The sequence below is a fragment of the Pelophylax lessonae genome (assembly GCF_965119305.1).
Source record: "Pelophylax lessonae genome assembly, chromosome: 9".
NCBI lineage: Eukaryota > Metazoa > Chordata > Amphibia > Anura > Ranidae > Pelophylax > Pelophylax lessonae.
This window is the reverse complement of record NC_138776.1, coordinates 271020458-271039631: the sequence shown is the minus strand read 5'-3', so window position 1 is coordinate 271039631 and position 19174 is coordinate 271020458. Positions and strand designations below refer to the sequence as shown.

The 19174-nt window shown below is 46.0% G+C and overlaps 3 protein-coding genes across 3 annotated transcripts in view; 1 reads left to right on the top strand and 2 right to left on the bottom strand.

Annotated features, from left to right (window-relative positions):
* LOC309564465 (uncharacterized protein) overlaps positions 1-19174 on the top strand; it is a gene marked incomplete at both ends in the record, with an annotated part of 1172539 nt that overhangs the window by 1014768 nt on the left and 138597 nt on the right.
* The window catches only part of LOC309564074 (uncharacterized protein), a gene marked incomplete at both ends in the record, with an annotated part of 288253 nt that overhangs the window by 158285 nt on the left and 110794 nt on the right, over positions 1-19174 (bottom strand). The window lies entirely within an intron of this gene.
* LOC309564078 (uncharacterized protein) overlaps positions 1-19174 on the bottom strand; it is a gene marked incomplete at both ends in the record, with an annotated part of 46592 nt that overhangs the window by 7977 nt on the left and 19441 nt on the right. Inside the window, one exon of the mRNA XM_082268706.1 lies at positions 16069-16908. Within this exon, the coding sequence (XP_082124832.1) occupies positions 16069-16908 (840 nt within the window). The remainder of the gene's footprint in view (positions 1-16068; positions 16909-19174) is intronic.

Sequence of the window (19174 nt, the reverse complement as noted above, 5' to 3'; positions counted from 1 at the left end):
ACATTGTATACCCCTGTATGTTGTACATTGTATACCCCTGTATGTTGTACATTGTATACCCCTGTATGTTGTGCATTGTACACCCCCTGTATGCTGTACATTGTATACCCCTGTATGTTGTGCATTGTACACCCCCTGTATGCTGTACATTGTATACCCCTGTATGTTGTACATTGTATACCCCCTGTATGATGTACATTGTATACCCCTGTATGTTGTACATTGTATACCCCTGTATGTTGTACATTGTACACCCCCTGTATGTTGTGCATTGTATACCCCCTGTATGTTGTACATTGTATACCCCAATGTATGTTGTACATTGTATACCCCAATGTATGTTGTACATTGTATACCCCTGTATGTCGTACATTGTATACCCCCTGTATGTTGTACATTGTATACCCCTGTATGTTGTACATTGTATGCCCCTGTATGTTGTACATTGTATACCCCTGTATGTTGTACATTGTACACCCCCTGTATGTTGTGCATTGTACACCCCCTGTATGTTGTACATTGTATACCCCAATGTATGCTGTACATTGTATACCCCTGTATGTCGTACATTGTATACCCCCTGTATGTCGTACATTGTATACCCCTGTATGTTGTACATTGTACACCCCCTGTATGTTGTACATTGTATACCCCTGTATGTTGTACATTGTATACCCCTGTATGTTGTACATTGTATGCCCCTGTATGTTGTACATTGTATACCCCTGTATGTTGTACATTGTATACCCCCTGTATGTCGTACATTGTATACCCCCTGTATGTCATACATTGTATACCCCTGTATGTCGTACATTGTATACCCCCTGTATGTTGTACATTGTATACCCCTGTATGTTGTACATTGTATACCCCTGTATGTTGTACATTGTATACCCCCTGTATGTTGTACATTGTATACCCCCTGTATGTTGTATATTGTATACCTCCTGTATGTTGTACATTGTATGCCCCTGTATGTTGTACATTGTATACCCCTGTATGTTGTACATTGTATACCCCCTGTATGTTGTACATTGTATACCCCTGTATGTTGTACATTGTATACCCCCTGTATGTTGTACATTGTATACCCCTGTATGTTGTACATTGTATACCCCCTGTATGTTGTATATTGTATACCCCCTGTATGTTGTACATTGTATACCCCTGTATGTTGTACATTGTATACCCCTGTATGTTGTATATTGTATACCCCTGTATGTTGTACATTGTATACCCCTGTATGTTGTGGTCTTTAAGATGCCCATCTAATTGTTTTTTGAAACTATCAATGCTCCCTGCTGATACGACGGTTTGCGGAAGAGAATTCCACATCCTTACTGCTCTTACAGTGAAGAACCCCCTGCGTATTTTAAGGTTAAACCGCCTTTCCTCTAGTTTTAGTGAGTGGCCACGTGTCTTATTGTATTCCCTTTCTCTGAATAGTTTGTTCCTTATGCTAGGGTCACCAGTACAGTATTTGTACATGGATATCATATCCCCCCTCAATCGTCTCTTCTCCAGAGAGAATAGGTTCAGTGCTTGTAGTCTTTCCTCATAGCTGATGTCCTCCATTCCCCTAATTATTTTTGTTGCCCTTCTCTGGACTTTCTCCAGTTCCAGCACATCCTTCCTGAGGACCGGTGCCCAGAACTGGACAGCATACTCCAGATGTGGCCGGACCAGAGTCTTGTAGAGTGGGAGAATAATCTCTTTATTTCTGGAGTGAATCCCCTTTTTTACACATCCCAGTATTCTGTTGGCTTTGCTTGCAGTGGCTTGGCATTGCATGCCACTGCCAAGCCTGCTGTCTACCAGTACCCCCAAGTCCTTTTCCATCCTAGACTCACCCAGAGGTCCCCCCCCTAGTGAGTAGCTTGCTTTCGTATTTCTGACGCCCAAGCGCATTACTTTAAATTTTTCAACATTAAACCTCATCTGCCATTTAGTTGCCCACCCCCCCCCCCATTATTTTGTTCAGGGCTGCTTGTAAGGTTTCCACATCCTGCATAGAAGATATTGGCACACTGTACCCCATACTCATTCATGTGGGGGTGATATCTTGAGACCCTTCAATATTTAAATAGGGCTTCCAGATTCTGATAAGCCCTCTGCCCACAGACCCCCACCCCCCAGCACAACCACCAGCCAGGGTTGTTGCAAAGAGGCCCTTATCCTCATCAACATTGGGACAAGATACTTTGCAAGGTGGGTCTACCCTGCAGGGGCACCCTCTATTTTGAGATCATGTGGCCTAATATGGTTTAGGACACACTTACTTTCCCCTTACTTCGCCAGTAAAGATGCATATTTGGATTAGTTATTATTATTATTTGTTTCTTTGTGGGGACCCCCTTAAAATCCATACTGGACTCAAAGCTTCTCTTTCGGGCACTGGCCATCCCTCCCCCCATGCTATCTTTTTTTTATACCTCTTTATACCTCTAAACCTTTTTACCGATTAGCCAAGAAAATGGGCATTTTTTAATCTGTTTCTATTGATCTCAATAGGGTTTGGTTCCCGATCTTCTCTGTAGTTTACCAAACCCTGTTTGAATTGAGCCCAGAGCAGTTTGGCTCATAAACAGTAGAGAGCTGATATACTCCTGACCACTACGCTCTGTACCTTGGGCTGTATATGATATATTCCCGACTACTGCACTCTCTACCCTGAGCTGTATATGATATACTCCTGACCACTGCACTCTGTACCCTGGGCTGTATATGATATACTCCTGACCACTGCACTCTGTACCCTGGGCTGTATATGATATACTCCTGACCACTGCACTCTGTACACTGGGCTGTATATGATATACTCCTGACCACTGCACTCTGTACCCTGGGCTGTATATGATATACTCCTGACCACTGCGCTCTCTACCCTGAGATGTATATGATATACTCCTGACCACTTCGCTCTGTACCCTGGGCTGTATATGATATACTCCAGACCACTGCACTCTGTACCCTGGGCTGTATATGATATACTCCTGACCACTGCACTCTGTATACTGGGCTGTATATGATATACTCCTGACCATTTCACTCTGTACACTGAGCTGTATATGATATACTCCTGACCACTGCCCTCTGTACCCTGGGCTGTATATGATATACTCCTGACCACTGCACTCTTTACCCTGGGCTGTATATGATATACTCCTGACCATTTCACTCTGTACACTGGGCTGTATATGATATACTCCTGACCATTTCACTCTGTACACTGGGCTGTATATGATATACTCCTGACCACTGCACTCTGTACCCTGGGCTGTATATGATATACTCCTGACCATTTCACTCTGTACACTGGGCTGTATATGATATACTCCTGACCACTGCCCTCTGTACCCTGGGCTGTATATGATATACTCCTGACCATTTCACTCTGTACACTGGGCTGTATATGATATACTCCTGACCACTGCACTTTGGGTACCCAAGGCTGAACCCCCCTCAAGAAAAAAATATAACTTAGTCCCTGTACTGTACTGCCTGGAGCACATTGGTGGATCCCTTAGATCTGACAGCAAAGCTGTGAGTGAGGCCAGAGATCTGCTTCATGATTGGACACGATATGGATCCTCCCTCATCTCATTCCTGGTTATGGAAATCTATGATATTACCAGTCCGGTATCAGAGTATCAGCAAACACGAGGATTAGATATTTTGTAGGGATGACCAATGGTGGAAATTGCCAAACACCAAATTTCGAAAGCTTCCCCAACCTCCCTACAATGGTGGAAATATTTGTTACCGAGACCAGCAGTACCCTTCGGGAACATTCTGGTGAAGAATAAGTACGCTCTCAGATATCGTCACAGGGTTGTAAATGCTATACAACCACTGGATGGCTTCCCCAGACCCTCCAACATGTTGCCTGGGTTCAAATATCCCAACTGCAGGCCCAGCACTGGCATGGTGGGTTTTGTCAGGTAAAGGAGAGAGAGAGACTAGAGAACATCCCCTCACTGATCACCCCTAGCTAGAATGAACCCGGAAGTAATGGCACCCCAGTCTTAGTCCGTAGGGTTCAATATTGAGTTGGCCCACCCTTTGCAGCTATAACAGCTTCAACTCTTCTGGGAAGGCCGTCCACAAGGGTTAGGAGTGTCTATGGGAATGTTTGACCATTCTTCCAGAAGTGCATTTGTGAGGTCAGGCCATCCCCAAACTCCTCCCACAAAGTTGGGAGCATGAAATTGTCCAAAATGTCTTGGTGTGCCGACGCCTTAAGAGTTCCCTTCACTGGAACTAATGCCCCGTACACACGCAACGATTATCGGCCGACCAATCATCCGTCTTTTGTCCAGAGTTGTGTTTTGTTGGTTGGAATGTGCCTAGACTGCACACGAATTTTCTCGCCCAACAAAATTCTACTTCAGAAGTGATGTCATGTGTTGGTTTGCTTTCTTTGTGTTTTTTCTTCTCTGAGCATGCCCAGACTTGCTCATCAGATTTTTCCCTGTCGAAATCTGTACTGACTGCACGAAAATCGGCCGTTGTGTTGACGGCCAACAAAAATTTTATAGTCTGCACTCTGCACACCAGATTTTTTTCGGCCGAAAAGTCGGAGTTGGTTGTCGGAAGCATCATACTAACAAGCCGAAAATCGGCAGATCGGTCGTCGGACGAAAATTCCCTGCCAATTTTCGACGCGTGTGTACGGGGCTTAAGGGGCCAAACCCAACTCCTGAATTCTATGGGATTGTATGGTTGGGTTTTCAATACTGTTTTTTTTTTTTTTTCTTCTTTTTGTTGGTTGAACCAGATGGACTTGTGTCTTTTTTCAACCTGACTAATGTAACTTTGCAACTATATGTAACAAAGGAGCAATCCATGTTCAATTAAAAAAAACAGAAGGGGCTGGTAAATGGAATATTTTACCGGCCCTCCCCCCCCCTCCCACTCTCCATTTGCCTGTGCGCCCGCGGGGGGAGATGAGACACACAGACGCAGTGCGTTGTTCTGTGATTTGTCCTCCCGTCCAACCATGCTGATCCCCCTGCTGCCCGGACCCCCCTGTGTGCCTGGGCCCCCTACTGGAGGCCTAGTGGTCCCCCCCCCTATCAGGGAACCTGGGGATGGTAACGTTTCATCTAAATCAGCTGGGAGGTAGTGATCCACCCAAGGTTTCCACAAGCGTTCATATTTTTTTAATATAACTGAAATGAGCTGCAAGCAATCTATGGTTGTATTGACTGATATTGCTGCTAGCCAGGGCCGCTGATGGGGGGGGGGGGGGGGGACCACCAGTCCTCCTGTAGGGGGCCTGGCCACACAGGAGGGCCCCAACAGCATGGGGAATCGGTGCGGTTGGGCGAAGGGGCAAATCATAGGTGTGCACAGCCTATTGCATTAGGGTGTGCACCCCATAGTTTAAATACACATGCATGTGTGTGCCTACATGTATATGGCCCCGGTACATTACTCTCCCTGCTGGCAAAGTGAAATAGAAGTGTGTGGCACTTCCCTTATGGCAGAGCAGGTCCGAGGGAGATCTTTCCCATCTCCTCACTGGCAAACAGAGCGATAATGCAAATGTGCCCTAGGTGATTAGGGTGTGCCCAGGCACACCCGGCACACCCTGTGCGCACGCTTATGGGGCAAATACAGAAGGAAGCCCTGTGCAGCTCACAGCAGCAGCTGAAAGCCAGTTTCTCCCCTCTCAGGAAGAGACACAGACACAGGACATCATTCCTGTAATTGCGCCCTCCCTGTTCTTGCCTGCTTCTGAACCCCCCCCCCTTTCCCATGTGCCCCCCCTTTCCCTGTGCTGCTCCCCTCCCGCAGCACTGCAGGCTTTCCTTTACTGTAAAAAAAAAATAACAAATAAAAAAAAAAAAGAATAATTACACATTAATAAATAATTAAAAAAAAAATTGTAATATAAAAGAATTGTTACGTTTTTTTTACATTAAGAAAAAAAAGTGTAAAAAACAATTAAAAAAGGGCTAATTCATTGAAGGGGTTTTTTGATCTCTATCCGCTTATTAAAGAATACAGGGTTTGCCGTCGTCCCAATGTAAATGTGTTTCTGGGTTGGTACCTCAAGCCAATATTTATGTAGGTGGGGACTTTTTAGGCAAGTAATGGTATTAATACCGTTTTGTAAGATAAATCAGAATTTTAATATAGTAAGATAGTGATACATATATACAGTGTACAACCATATGTTGTGACAGGTTAGAGACCCTTGTGAAAGAGGTGTCAATAGTAGGAATAGGTGACAGGTGTTGATTAAAGTGACTTTTTTTAGGAAGAAATCCTCTCTTCAGTTAGAGAATTCTTCCTGCGTCTTTTTCCCAACGCGTTTCGGCTCTCAGACGAGCCTTTTTCAAGGGTGGTTGTCACCAGCTCTAAAGTAATTATACGGAAAACACTGATGTATGTATATGCAGATATTAAATATTCTTAAGATACCACACTGAATAAAATCAGTGGTATTTACTGAAAGAAAACTAACGATACTATTCGTATAATTACTTTAGAGCTGGTGACAACCACCCTTGAAAAAGGCTCGTCTGAGAGCCGAAACGCGTTGGGAAAAGACGCAGGAAGAATTCTCTAACTGAAGAGAGGATTTCTTCCTAAAAAAGTCACTTTAATCAACACCTGTCACCTATTCCTACTATTTACACATCTTTCACAAGGGTCTCTAACCCGTCACAACATATGGTTGTACACTGTATATATGTATCACTATCTTACTATATTAAAATTCTTATTTATCTTACAAAACGGTATTAATACCATTACTTGCCTAAAAAGTCCCCACCTACATAAATATTGGCTTGAGGTACCAACCCAGAAACACAAAAGGGCTAATTCAAGCAGGTTTGTGTCTACCAATAATGATTTTAGTGTATATTAAGTAAAAATATTGTCTTGATAAATTCAAGGGGGGGAGGCTGTACGGCCCCCCCCCCCGTGATTTCTAACTGCAGCCCTATTACTAGCACTGTTCACTCCCCTAATACGAGTGTGATGCAGTTGATTTTATGTAATGTATATATGTGCTGCGCAAAATTCTGTGTCACTTTGTAAAATTAATATTCTCACCTGTGCAATAATTAGTATAATAAATGAGGTATATCAATTATTATGTCTCCCCCTGATGAGGACACGCAGAGCCCTGTGTCGACACGCGTAGGGGAGGGAGCCATACATTGGAGTCTATGTGCGGCTGTGAGCTACAAAGTATCTTCATGAGCGGGATAACTGAATTACAGTTGGAGACCCTCGCCTGCACACCCCGGCTTATACATTGCTGTACTTTCTATAGTGAGGTGCGCTGTAAAGCACCCCGACAAATGGAAGTGCAAATATTTATTTTACCCACTTTAACCCCGGAAGATTTGGCTGCTCAATGACCAGGCCACTTTTTTCAACTCGGCACTGCGTGACTTTAGCGGTCATGCAAAGCTGTACCCAAAACGAAATTTACGACCCTTTTTTACCCCACAAACAGAGCTTTCTTTTGGTGGTATTTGATCACCTCTGCGCTTTTCATTTTTGCGGTATTAACCACTTTACCACCGGAGGATTTTCCTCCTTTACGTCCAGGCCACTTTTTACGATTCGGCACTGTGCGACTTTAACTGACAATTGCACGGTCATGCTATGCCGCACCCAAACGAAATTTACGTCCTTTTTTTCCCACAAACAGAGCTTTCTTTTGGTGGTATTTGATCACCTCTGCACTTTTAATTTTTTGCGATATTAATAAAAAAAAGCGTAAATTTTGAAAAAATAACAATATTTTTCTACTTTGACAGTTAAAAAATATCCAATATATTTAATTTTTGTCATATATTTAGGCCAAAATGTATTTAGCTACAAAAAAATTCTCAATGAGCGTATTTTTATCCACTTTAATACCGGAAGATTTTACCCCCTTCCTGACCAGGCCATATTGTACGATTCGACACTGCGTTACTTTAACGGACAATTGCGCGGTCGTGCGACGCTGTACCCAAATAGAATTCACGTCCTTATTTTTCCCACAAATAGAGCTTTCTTTTGGTGGTATTTGATCACCTTTGCGATTTTTAATTTTTGAAAAAAAGAGCGACAATTTTGAAAAAAAATAAAAAAAAAAACAATATTTTTTACATTCTGATATATAACATTCCCGAAAAAAAAAAATTATAAAATCAAAATTTTTTAACATTTTAGGCAAATTTGTTTTCTGCTACATATTTTTGGTAACAATAAAAAATGGCAACATTTTGATTGCTTTGCGCAAAAGATATCACGTTTACTAACTACGGGAAAGATTTATGTCATTTTTATTGTTTTTTTTTTTTTACTAGTAATTTTAATACTAATTTTTTGCGGGACTGCGACATTGCGGCGGACAGATCAGACCCCTAACTGACATCTGTGACACTTTTGGGGGGACCAGTGACATTACTACAGTAATCAGTGATATAAAAATGCACTGTCAATGTACTAATGACACTGGCAGGGAAGGGGTTAACAGTAATGGTAATCAAGGGGTTAAATGTGTGCCTCATGCTTACTGACGTGTGTGGGGGGTTCTTTGACACAGACAGAGATCGCAGGTTCAGCTATGCTGAATCCTGTGATCTGTCCCTGCCTGTCACAGAGAAGATCCGCCTGCTTTGTTTACACAAGCAAGCGGTTCTTCTCACACTTTTCCCAACAATCGAGGAAGAGAGGCGGCAATCGCCGCCTCTCCTCCTCCGGCCCGACTCCCGCTGTGTCTAAACGCGCACGCCGCCGAGACCACTAGGAGTCCAGCGACGTAGGTCTACGTTGCTGGACCCAGGGCTGCCACTGTGCCACAGACAGAGATCGCAGGTTCAGCTATGCTGAATCCTGTGATCTCTCCCTGTCTGTCACAGAGAAGATCCGCCTGCTTTGTTTACACAAGCGGGCGGATCTTCTCACACTTTCCCCGACAATCGGGGAAGAGAGGCGGCAATCGCTGGCTCTCCTCCTCCGGCCCGACTCCCGCTGTGTCTAAACACAGCGGGAGCGAGCATCTAGCAGCGCGCGCGTGCCGCCGAGTCCACTAGGAGTCCAGCGATGTAGGCCTACATCGCTGGACCCAGGGGAGCCGACCTGCCGCAGTAGCAGCACAGTGAGCGGTCCTATCAACACATTAGTCACATAAATAATCACAACACAATATAACGGAAAATTTATATCAAATACTTACCGTAATTTTCCTTTCCTGATGGACTCCATGGCAGCATACGTATCGGGTTTGGCCCCGCCTCCAAACCTACCCATAGGACCTCACTCCCATAAATCTTTGCTCCTGTTCAGCACACGTGTTCTGTAACTATCCTCCACAGAAATCCGGGAGGGAACTCCTGCTGCCATGGAGTCCATCAGGAAAGGAAAATTACGGTAAGTATTTGATATAAATTTTCCGTTTTCCTGACAGACTCCATGGCAGCATACGTATCGGGAAATAACTCGCCGTACACACAGGGTGGGCAGGTGCTGAACAGAAAAGTTTTAATGCATTTTGTCAAACAGACAGGACTTGCAAACCAAAATTCACAGAAGAAAGAGCCGCTGGCTCAACACAGTAATGGGATAAGAAAGTGTTAATAGAGGACCACGACGCTGCTCTGCAAATGACTTCAGGAGCCACATGTCTGGATACTGCCCAGGAGGTAGAGATGCTCCGCGTCGAATGAGCTGTAACTACTGCTGGAGGGGTCAAGCCCTTAGCCCTATAAGCCCACTGGATGGTCTGGATGATCCAAGAGGAAATGGATCTCGTCGAGGCTCTTGAACCTTTGTTTTTTCCATAAAAGGTAACGAAAAGATGTTCTGATTTTCTGAAAGAGGAAGTGGCATTTAAATATTTCTTAATACACTCTCCAACATCCAGCGGATGAACCGAAGAATCTTCCTCTTCCTGTCTAAAGGTTGGTAATACTGTTTCTATGTTTTCATGGAAGACAGAGGTCCTTTTTGGTCTCGCATCCAGCATGGGAATGAGCACCACTCTGTCAGGAAAAAAGGTTAAGAAAGGCTCTTGTGTCCCAAAGGACCCAATTTCCGACACTCTTTTTGCTGAGGTTATAGCCACCAGAAATACTGTTATCAGTGTAAGTTCTCTTATGGTCAAAGAATCAAACATGTCTTGAATTTGACTCGCCAGGAAATCCAGAACTAGTGGCAGATCCCACTTGGGAAACCTGGGTTTTCTCTGAGGTCTGATTCTCACTGCCCCTTGGAAGAACTGACGAATTAGGGCATGAGTGGCCCAGGAGATCCCTGTAAAAGCAGAAATAGCCGAGACCTGGACTCTGAGCGAACTCACTGATAGAGGCAAATCCAGTCCTGATTGGAGAAAGCTCAATACATCCTGGATCTTAATTGAAGATTGAGGATCAGGCCTTGTATTCAGTTGTGCAGAAAATTTTTCCCAGATTCTCTGATACACCCTGTTCGTTGAGCTTCTTCTAGCACTAAGTAATGTCGAGATTGCCGTTTCTGGACAGCCTAAAGCCTGTAACCTCCTCCTCTCAACATCCAGACCTTGAGATGTAAACGGTCTGGGCACGGATGGAGTACAGACCCCTGGGACAACAGGTCCGGTCTGAAGGGTAGCGGGATTGGATCTTGGACACTGAGTAGCGTCAGAAGGGGAAACCATGGCCTGTTCGGCCAGAAGGGAATCACCGCCACTACCTCCACTGGCTCCGCCCTGAGTCTCCGAAGGAACTGCAACACAATCGGAATTGGTGGGAAGGCGTATGCCCTGTGGAATCTCCACTGATCCGAGAGTGCATCTATCCCTGATGCTTGTGGATCTCTGAATCTTGAGTAGTACTTCGGCAGTTTGTGATTGCAGGGGGAGGCGAAGAGATCTACCTCTGGAGAAAACCCCAAAGTTAGGATCCAGTCGAACGTTTCCTTGTGAAGGGACCACTCGTTGTTGTCCAGATCCACTCTGGACAAGAAGTCTGCTTTGACATTCTGGACTCCTGGAACATAAACCGCTGAAAGATTCGAGAGATTTTTCTGTGCCCAGGACATAATCGGCTCCACTTCCCTCAATAGGGACCAGCTGCGTGTACCCCCTTGTTTCCTGATGTATGCCACTGCTGAGGTGTTGTCCAGGCGCAGCATGACAGGTTGGTCTTTTGTCAGGTGAGCAAATGCTCGAAGAGCTTGGAATGCTGCTCGGAGTTCTAGTATGTTGGATACTATTCCTCGAGTGGAAAACTCCCACCTGCCCTGTGCCACCTCCGACAGACAGTGGGCACCCCAGCCTATGTTGCTGGCGTCCGAGGTAACCACTACCCACGGAGCTGGTTTCAGAGAGTGGCAGTTCAGCAGGTGGTCTCTGCATAGCCACCAAGGAAGACTCGCTCTCATTGAAGGGGTTAGGAAGATGCGTTGATCCAGATGCCACGTATCCCATTGCTGAAGGAATCCCTTCTGAAAGGGTCTCATCCTCCACAGGGCCCACTTCACCATGGGGACTACTGCGACCATAGTCCCGATCACCTTCAGACATTGACGTGCCTGAAGATGAGAGGATGAGAGGGCAAAGCGAATCCTGTCTCGGAGAGTCCCTATCTTTTCCTCTGGAAGAGAGATAGTCGCCTTCTCTGTGTCGAACAGAGCGCCCAAGTAGATCAGGGACTGAGTTGGAATCAGGTGACTCTTCTCCTTGTTGAGTAACCAACCAAACTTCTGGAGAGTGGACACGACCTGCTCCAGATGAACTAATAGTTGGTCTCTGTCTTGGGACAACAGGAGTAGATCGTCCAAATAGTGGTGAAGACGGATACCTTTCAATCTCAGTAGGGCTACCACGGCCAATAAGATTTTTGAAAAGGTCCGTGGAGATGTTGAGAGCCCGAATGGGAGACAGATAAACTGAAGATATAATCCTCCCACTTCGAACCGGAGAAACCTTTGAAAATCTTCGTCCACAGGGACATGAAAGTAGGCGTCTTTCAAGTCGATGGACACCATCCAATCTGCCGGCTGGACTGACTGCTGTATGGACAACAGGGTCTCCATTTTGAACCTTTCTTTTTTTATGAATTTGTTCAAGAAGGTCAAATCTATTACTGGTCTCCATGATCCGTTCTTCTTTTGGACCAGAAAGAGCGGAGAATATATTCCTTGGCCTCGCTCTGACTCTGGAACGGAGATGACAGCCCCTTGAGCAATGAGAGCTTCGACGTAAGAAAACAAAATCTGACGCCTTTCTTCTAGACATGGTATGGCAGTAGGCAGGAACCTTGAGCCTGGCCTCTCCTTGAAGACCCACTTGTGGCCTGAAGACACCGTCCTGACGGCCCAGGGGTCCTGAATCGAAGCCGCCCAGACATGTCGGAAGGAGCGTAGACGTGCACCCACCCGACATGTCTGAGCGGGCCCACCTTCAAAAGGACTTAGTGGGCTCGCGGTCCCCAGAGGAGACGTTCTTTGTCGTCTTCCTGGAAGACTGTCTGGATCTCCAGTTCCGGTTGAACTCCCGACCAGGTCTATAAGAACGAGCTTCCCTGGCCCGGTCAGGCACAAATTTTCTGGTAGGCTGTCCTTTCTTGACGTTGAACTGGCGCCGATCCTGGGGAAGAAACCCAGACTTACCGCCTGTAGCCCGGGCTATGGCCTCGTCCAGTTTATTCCCGAAAAGGGAGGACCCCTCAAAGGGAATACGGCACCAAACTTGCTTTGATGCCGGATCCGCCACCCAAGGGCGGAGCCAAAGAGCTCTCTTAGCTGTGACCGAGGACAGCATAACTCTTGCCAATAGACGGATCAAGTCTATGGAAGCCTCCCCAAGGAACGACGCGCCCAGCCTAAGCTCCTGGATTGGAGCGCTTCTGGCCACCTCCTCCGAAACCGATCTGACCGATTCGTCTACCACATCAGCCCAAGACTCCATGGCTTTGGATAGAGCAGCCAAAGCCAGGACTGGCTTACAGGCCATACCTGCTGTAAGGTAGATTCTCTTCAAATCAGAGTCCATCCTTCGGTCCAACGGGTCTTTAAATGAGACCGTATCCTCTAAGGGAAGGGTCACGTGCTTGACCAGTCTCATGACTGCTGCGTCGACTAGGGGAGGGGACTCAAGATGTTTCACATCATCCTCTTTGAAGGGGTAAAGTTTAGCCATCTTGGATACTAAGGAATTCTTTCGTTCCACCTTTTTCCACTCCTCCAAGATGATTTCACCCAACTCTCCCAGGAAGGGAAAATTAACACGCTCCTTATTGAGCTGTTTAAAGTACTTCTTCTGCTTGGGAGGGGGAACAGCTGACTCCTCCCAATTTAAGGTCTCTCTGACCGCTTTAACCAGGGAAGGCACCAAGGTATATTCAAAACCCACGCAGGGATCCTCATCTTCAGAGTCGCTACCTGACAAGAGCATCGACTGATGGCTTGTGTGGGCTGACTCGAAATCTTCCTGTACCTGTAGTGCTACAGGGGAGGGGCTTGGGGAAGCCGTTGCAGTGTCTTGAGGACGACTGACACCCAACTCTGCCAAAGAGTCCTTAACCACTCTCTTGACCAAAGCCTCAATGCGCTGATCGGAAGTATCCCTTTCTCCCGCAGCCTGGGAGAAACATCTATCACAGAAAAGCTTCCTCTCCGGGACACTAGCGCCACAGCCTCTGCAACCTGCTTTGTCAGGTCTCCGTGCGTGGCTGGCTGAAGTAGATGATTTTTGATGATGTGAGCCCGAACGGGACTTTCCTGTAGAGTGCCGGTGGCGAGAGCTTGAGCGTCTTTCACTTCTTTGAGAAGAGTGCCTAGTCTCTGAACGAGGAGGGCTGTGAACAAGAGAAAAAACAGAAAAAACAGACAGGAAGCTAGGAACACTTGAGTTCCTACCCCCACCCCCTATAACCCACAGCCCCACTAAGAAGCCCCAAATACCTGTTAAGGGCGGGCTGACCACCGGAGGGCAAAGTAGCTTCCATTCTGATGCTGACCTACAAGAATGAGCCGGACAGCAATGTCAGAAAACCAGCAAAAGAGGAGGGGGGGGGAGGGGGGGGGGGCTCCCAAACTGGGGCCAGTACTCACCAAGAACCAGAGGTTAGCAGGCAGAGCGGCAGCGAACAGCAGGCGTCCAAAAACCGATCAGATGCGGAGTATGGAACACCCAGTATCAGCAGTGTGTATAAACACAACACTGCTGACAGTTCTGGGGTTTAAATATGGCGCCTGGTGACGTCATCAGCGCTCGCCGCCGACGCCAACTCACTGCGCATGCGCCGCGCTCTTACTGCGCACGCGCGAGAGCCAAGCCTCGTTCTGGAGGCGCCGCACATGCGCAGTAGCGCACCGCACCGGCGGCCGGTCAGGAAGTGAACCGCTGACCGGCCCCGGACCACTAGCCACCAGGGAAGGCAGGAAAGACCAGGTAAGAGAAAACATATAAACAAAGGCAATATAAGCATACAAAATAGCTGCCATGGAGTGTACTCACGAACCGCAGACCACCAGGGATGGATGCACACCGGACTTATCTCTTTCAAGGGTACCGGCCACCCGCAGCAGCTGGGCTTTTTGGCCAAGGCTGCTACATCTTCGCCCCTCCTCCATACCCCGCAGCAGCTGGGGCTTATTGGAGAGCTCCATACCCGACAGGTAGAGCCATCCATCACCCGGAATCCATCTTCAGGTAGGATATCAGGTAATCCTTTGGAGGACAAAAAAAGAACACGTGTGCTGAACAGGAGCAAAGATTTATGGGAGTGAGGTCCTATGGGTAGGTTTGGAGGCGGGGCCAAACCCGATACGTATGCTGCCATGGAGTCTGTCAGGAAAGTTTTTTTTTCACATAATTTATTATATAACTCATTTATTATAATTATTGCACAGGTGAGAATATTAATTTTACAAAGTGACACAGAATTTTGCACAGCACATATATACATTACTTACGTTCATATTTTTTGACCCCCGTCTTATAAAACTGCTTCGACTTTGGCATGTATCATGGCTCTGCTGATTCTATTTTTGGATTCTGTGATATTCGGGAGAGGAGTTTTCCAGGACTTAGCGATGGTTTCCTTTGCAGCGGTAGTGACCTACAGGAGAAGTTTAAGCTGTAGATGGGTTTCTTCTAATGGTTTTTGGTTAAGTAAGGCCATAGCTGGGTTTGGGTCCAGGACCATTAAACAGGGTAGATTGAATGCGGAAAATTTCAGCCCAAAATGCTTGAGCCTGTGGACCGGTCCACCAGTTATGGTGATGTGTGCCTGTATCTGAAAGCAGGTGGGGGAGTAATTTAGAAGAAATTTGGCGATCTGGGTTGGATGTCCAGCAACGTTCATATAGAAGACATTTCCCGCGCTCAAGGCAGTAATAAGATTCAAGACACCTCGAGGGTTGTGTGGGACCCCTGATGTACAGGAAGGCAGGACTTCGGTGAGGAACAATTCCCTCACTCAGGACAGGAAGACGGCTTCTCCCCCGTGTGAGATCTCTGATGTTTGTAAAGATGGGACTTCCTAGAAAAACATGTTGCGCACTCAGGACAGGAATATGGCTTCTCCCCCGTGTGAGACTTCTGATGTGTGACAAGTTGTGATTTTCGTACAAAACATTTGCCACACTCATGACAGGAATGTGGCTTCTCCCCTGTGTGAGATCTCTGATGTCTGTAAAGATGCGACTTGCTTGAAAAGCATTTCCCACACTCAGGACAGGAATATGGCTTTTCACCCGTGTGAGAGCCCTGATGTGCTTGAGCCTGTGGACCGGTTCACCAGTTATGGTGATGTGTGCCTGTATCTGAAAGCAGGTGGGGGAGTAATTTGGAAGAAATTTGGCGATCTGGGTTGGATGTCCAGCAACGTTCATATAGAAGACATTACCCGCGCTGAAGGCAGTAATAAGATTCAAGACACCTCGAGGTTTGTGTGGGACCCCTAATGTACAGGAAGGCAGGACTTCGGTGAGGAACATTTCCCTCATTCAGGACAGGAAGATGGCTTCTCCGCCGTGTGAGATCTCTGATGTTTGTAAAGATGGGACTTCCTAGAAAAACATGTTGCGCACTCAGGACAGGAATATGGCTTCTCCCCCGTGTGAGACTTCTGATGTGTGACAAGTTGTGATTTTCGTACAAAACATTTGCCACACTCAGGACAGGAATACGGCTTCTCCCCCGTGTGCGATCTCTGATGTGTGTAAAGATGGGCTATCTGTGAAAAACATTTCCCACACTCGGAACAGGAATACGGCTTTTCCCCCGTGTGTGATCTCTGGTGTCTAAAAAGACTGGACTTCAAGGAAAAACATTTTCCACACTCAGAACAGGAAAATGGCTTCTCCTCGGTGTGGGACCTCTGATGTCTGTAAAGATGCGACTTGCTTGAAAACCATTTCCCGCACTCAGGACAGGAATATGGCTTTTCACCCGTGTGAGAGCCCTGATGTAGGGCAAGTTGTGATTTTCGTACAAAACATTTGCCGCACTCAGGACAGGAATACGGCTTCTCCCCCGTGTGCGATCTCTGATGTGTGTAAAGATGGGCTATCTGTGAAAAACATTTCCCACACTCGGAACAGGAATACGGCTTCTCCCCCGTGTGTGATCTCTGGTGTCTAAAAAGACTGGACTTCAAGGAAAAACATTTTCCACACTCAGAACAGGAAAATGGCTTCTCCTCGGTGTGGGACCTCTGATGTTTGACAAGTTCTGATTTTATCGCAAAACATTTCCCACATTCAGAACAGGAATACGGTTTTTCACCCGTGTGCGATCTCTGATGTCTAAAAAGACTGGATTTCAAAGAAAAACATTTCCCGCACTCAGAACAGGAAAATGGCTTCTCCTCTATGTTAGACCTCTGATGTGTGACAAGTTCTGATTTTATTGCAAAACATTTCGCACATTCAGGACAGGAATACGGCTTCTCTCCTGTGTGAGATCTTTTATGCTCATCAAGATTGAATTTAAAATGGAAACTCTTCCCGCACTCAGGACAAGAAAACTTCTTATCTGTTGTAAGGATGGCACCGTCCCTCACAGTCTGAGGTTCCTCAGGATAAGAGGAATACGATGGTCCGGCACTGTCCCTCACAGTCTGAGGTTCCTCAGGATAAGAGGAATACGATGGTCCGGCACCGTCCCTCACAGTCTGAGGTTCCTCAGGATAAGAGGAATACGATGGTCCATCTACACTGTGTGGTGCCGGATGGACATTTGAGGTAGCCGGGTTTTCTCCTGGACTATACTGTGTGATGTCCTCATCTTCTACTTTACAGTCTGGAGACAAAGTGAGACAATCCTCTGAGGTTTTCCTCATCTCCTGTCCATTTACTAAAATAGAAATACAAAGATTATTACTAGACATCAGCAGATTGGTTCCCCTAAACCAGGACTCCGCCCACATCAGACAGCTTTGTCTCTGAGGATCTTACAATTCCCCCTCAAGGTAACTAGTAAATGGGTCCTCTGATCTCCTACCAGTTCATTTCTTTATTCATGAACCTTAGTCAGAGAGTGAGGAAACAATGAGAACTGTCTTTCATAGGAGTGACAGTGATGAGGGGATTATAGGACGAGTGTCCCCTCCCCCTCTATCACTCATTACCATCTTCCCAACACAAGAAGTCCCGCACTTCCTTATTTAGTCCATGATTTAGTCATGAATAACAGCGGGCTGAGCCCCACCAGAGGTCAGAGAGTGAGGATGGGGTGGAGAACAACCAAGATGAAGACTGGACTGATCCTGAAGACCACCATCATTGGGTTACTGACTCCTCCCTCATTATCACTTTCTGTTTAAGGTTCCAAAGTTGGAGGATGTTATCACATTATTATCATCATGTAAAAGTCTGTCCTCCAATCAGATCATCAGATATAAAATGTCCAGCTGGTAGGAAATGGGTGTAACAAAAGAGAATCCATATTATGTGTATATATAGCAGAGGGGAGAGAGCAAAAGTCAGGAGTATGTAATGTACAACATAGAGTATATAGTGCAGGGGTCAGGAGTATGTAATGTACAACACAGAGTATATAGTGCAGGGGTCAGGAGTATGTAATGTACAACACAGAGTATATAGTGCAGGGGTCAGGACTCATAATATTTGTGTTCAGTAATCAGTTGCAGAGGTCCCACACCGCTGCCTCCCATCTCCTGAGACTGCACTCAGTGACTTGGGTGTGAGACTATACAGACATATATCTCTGGGGAAGTCCAATCAGGATGCAATGCATCAGATGGGAGTGGTTTGAGGACATCATCACGTTGGGCGGAGTGCCCTCAAGTTACACTGAGACTGATGCTTGGGGAATCTGCAGTGATTGTGTGTATTCAATGCTGGATTGCTTTTTTAACCTTGTGAGTGCTTTTCTTATCCATGTAATAAATATAACAGTGAGCACTATGGAGTCTCTTCATCTCTAGTAGCAGGAGCTGGCTACCTAAAGAGGAGGCTCCGCCTACATGTACCTGAAGGTGTGTGATTTCATGCTGGGTGTGTCCTCTTGGTATGGAGCAATGGGGTCCATCTGAAGAGGTGAGAGTATTATTTGTGCACTTTAATGAGAGACACTTTCATAGTCCGTTTATAGTATTTGCTATAAGGTTTGTTCACAAGGAGTGCTGCACTATTATTTTATAGAATGTACAAAACAGAATATATAGTGCAGGGGTCAGGAGTATGTAATGTACAACATAGAGTATATAGTGCAGGGGTCGGGAGTATGTAATGTACAATATAGAGTATATAGTGACGGGGGTCAGGAGTATGTAATGTACAACATAGAGTATATAATGCAGGGGTCAGGAGTATGTAATGTACAACATAGAGTATATAATGCAGGGGTCAGGAGTATGTAATGTACAACATAGAGTATATAGTGCAGGGGTCAGGAGTATGTAATGTACAACATAGAGTATATAGTGCAGGGGTCAGGAGTATGTAATGTACAACATAGAGTATATAGTGCAGGGGTCAGGAGTATGTAATGTACAACATAGAGTATATAGTGCAGGGGTCAGGAGTATGTAATGTACAACATAGAGAATGTAGTGCAGGGGTCAGGAGTATGTAATGTACAACATAGAGTATATAATGCAGGGGTCAGGAGTATGTAATGTACAACATAGAGTATATAGTGCAGGGGTCAGGAGTATGTAATGTACAACATAGAGTATGTAGTGCAGGGGTCAGGAGTATGTAATGT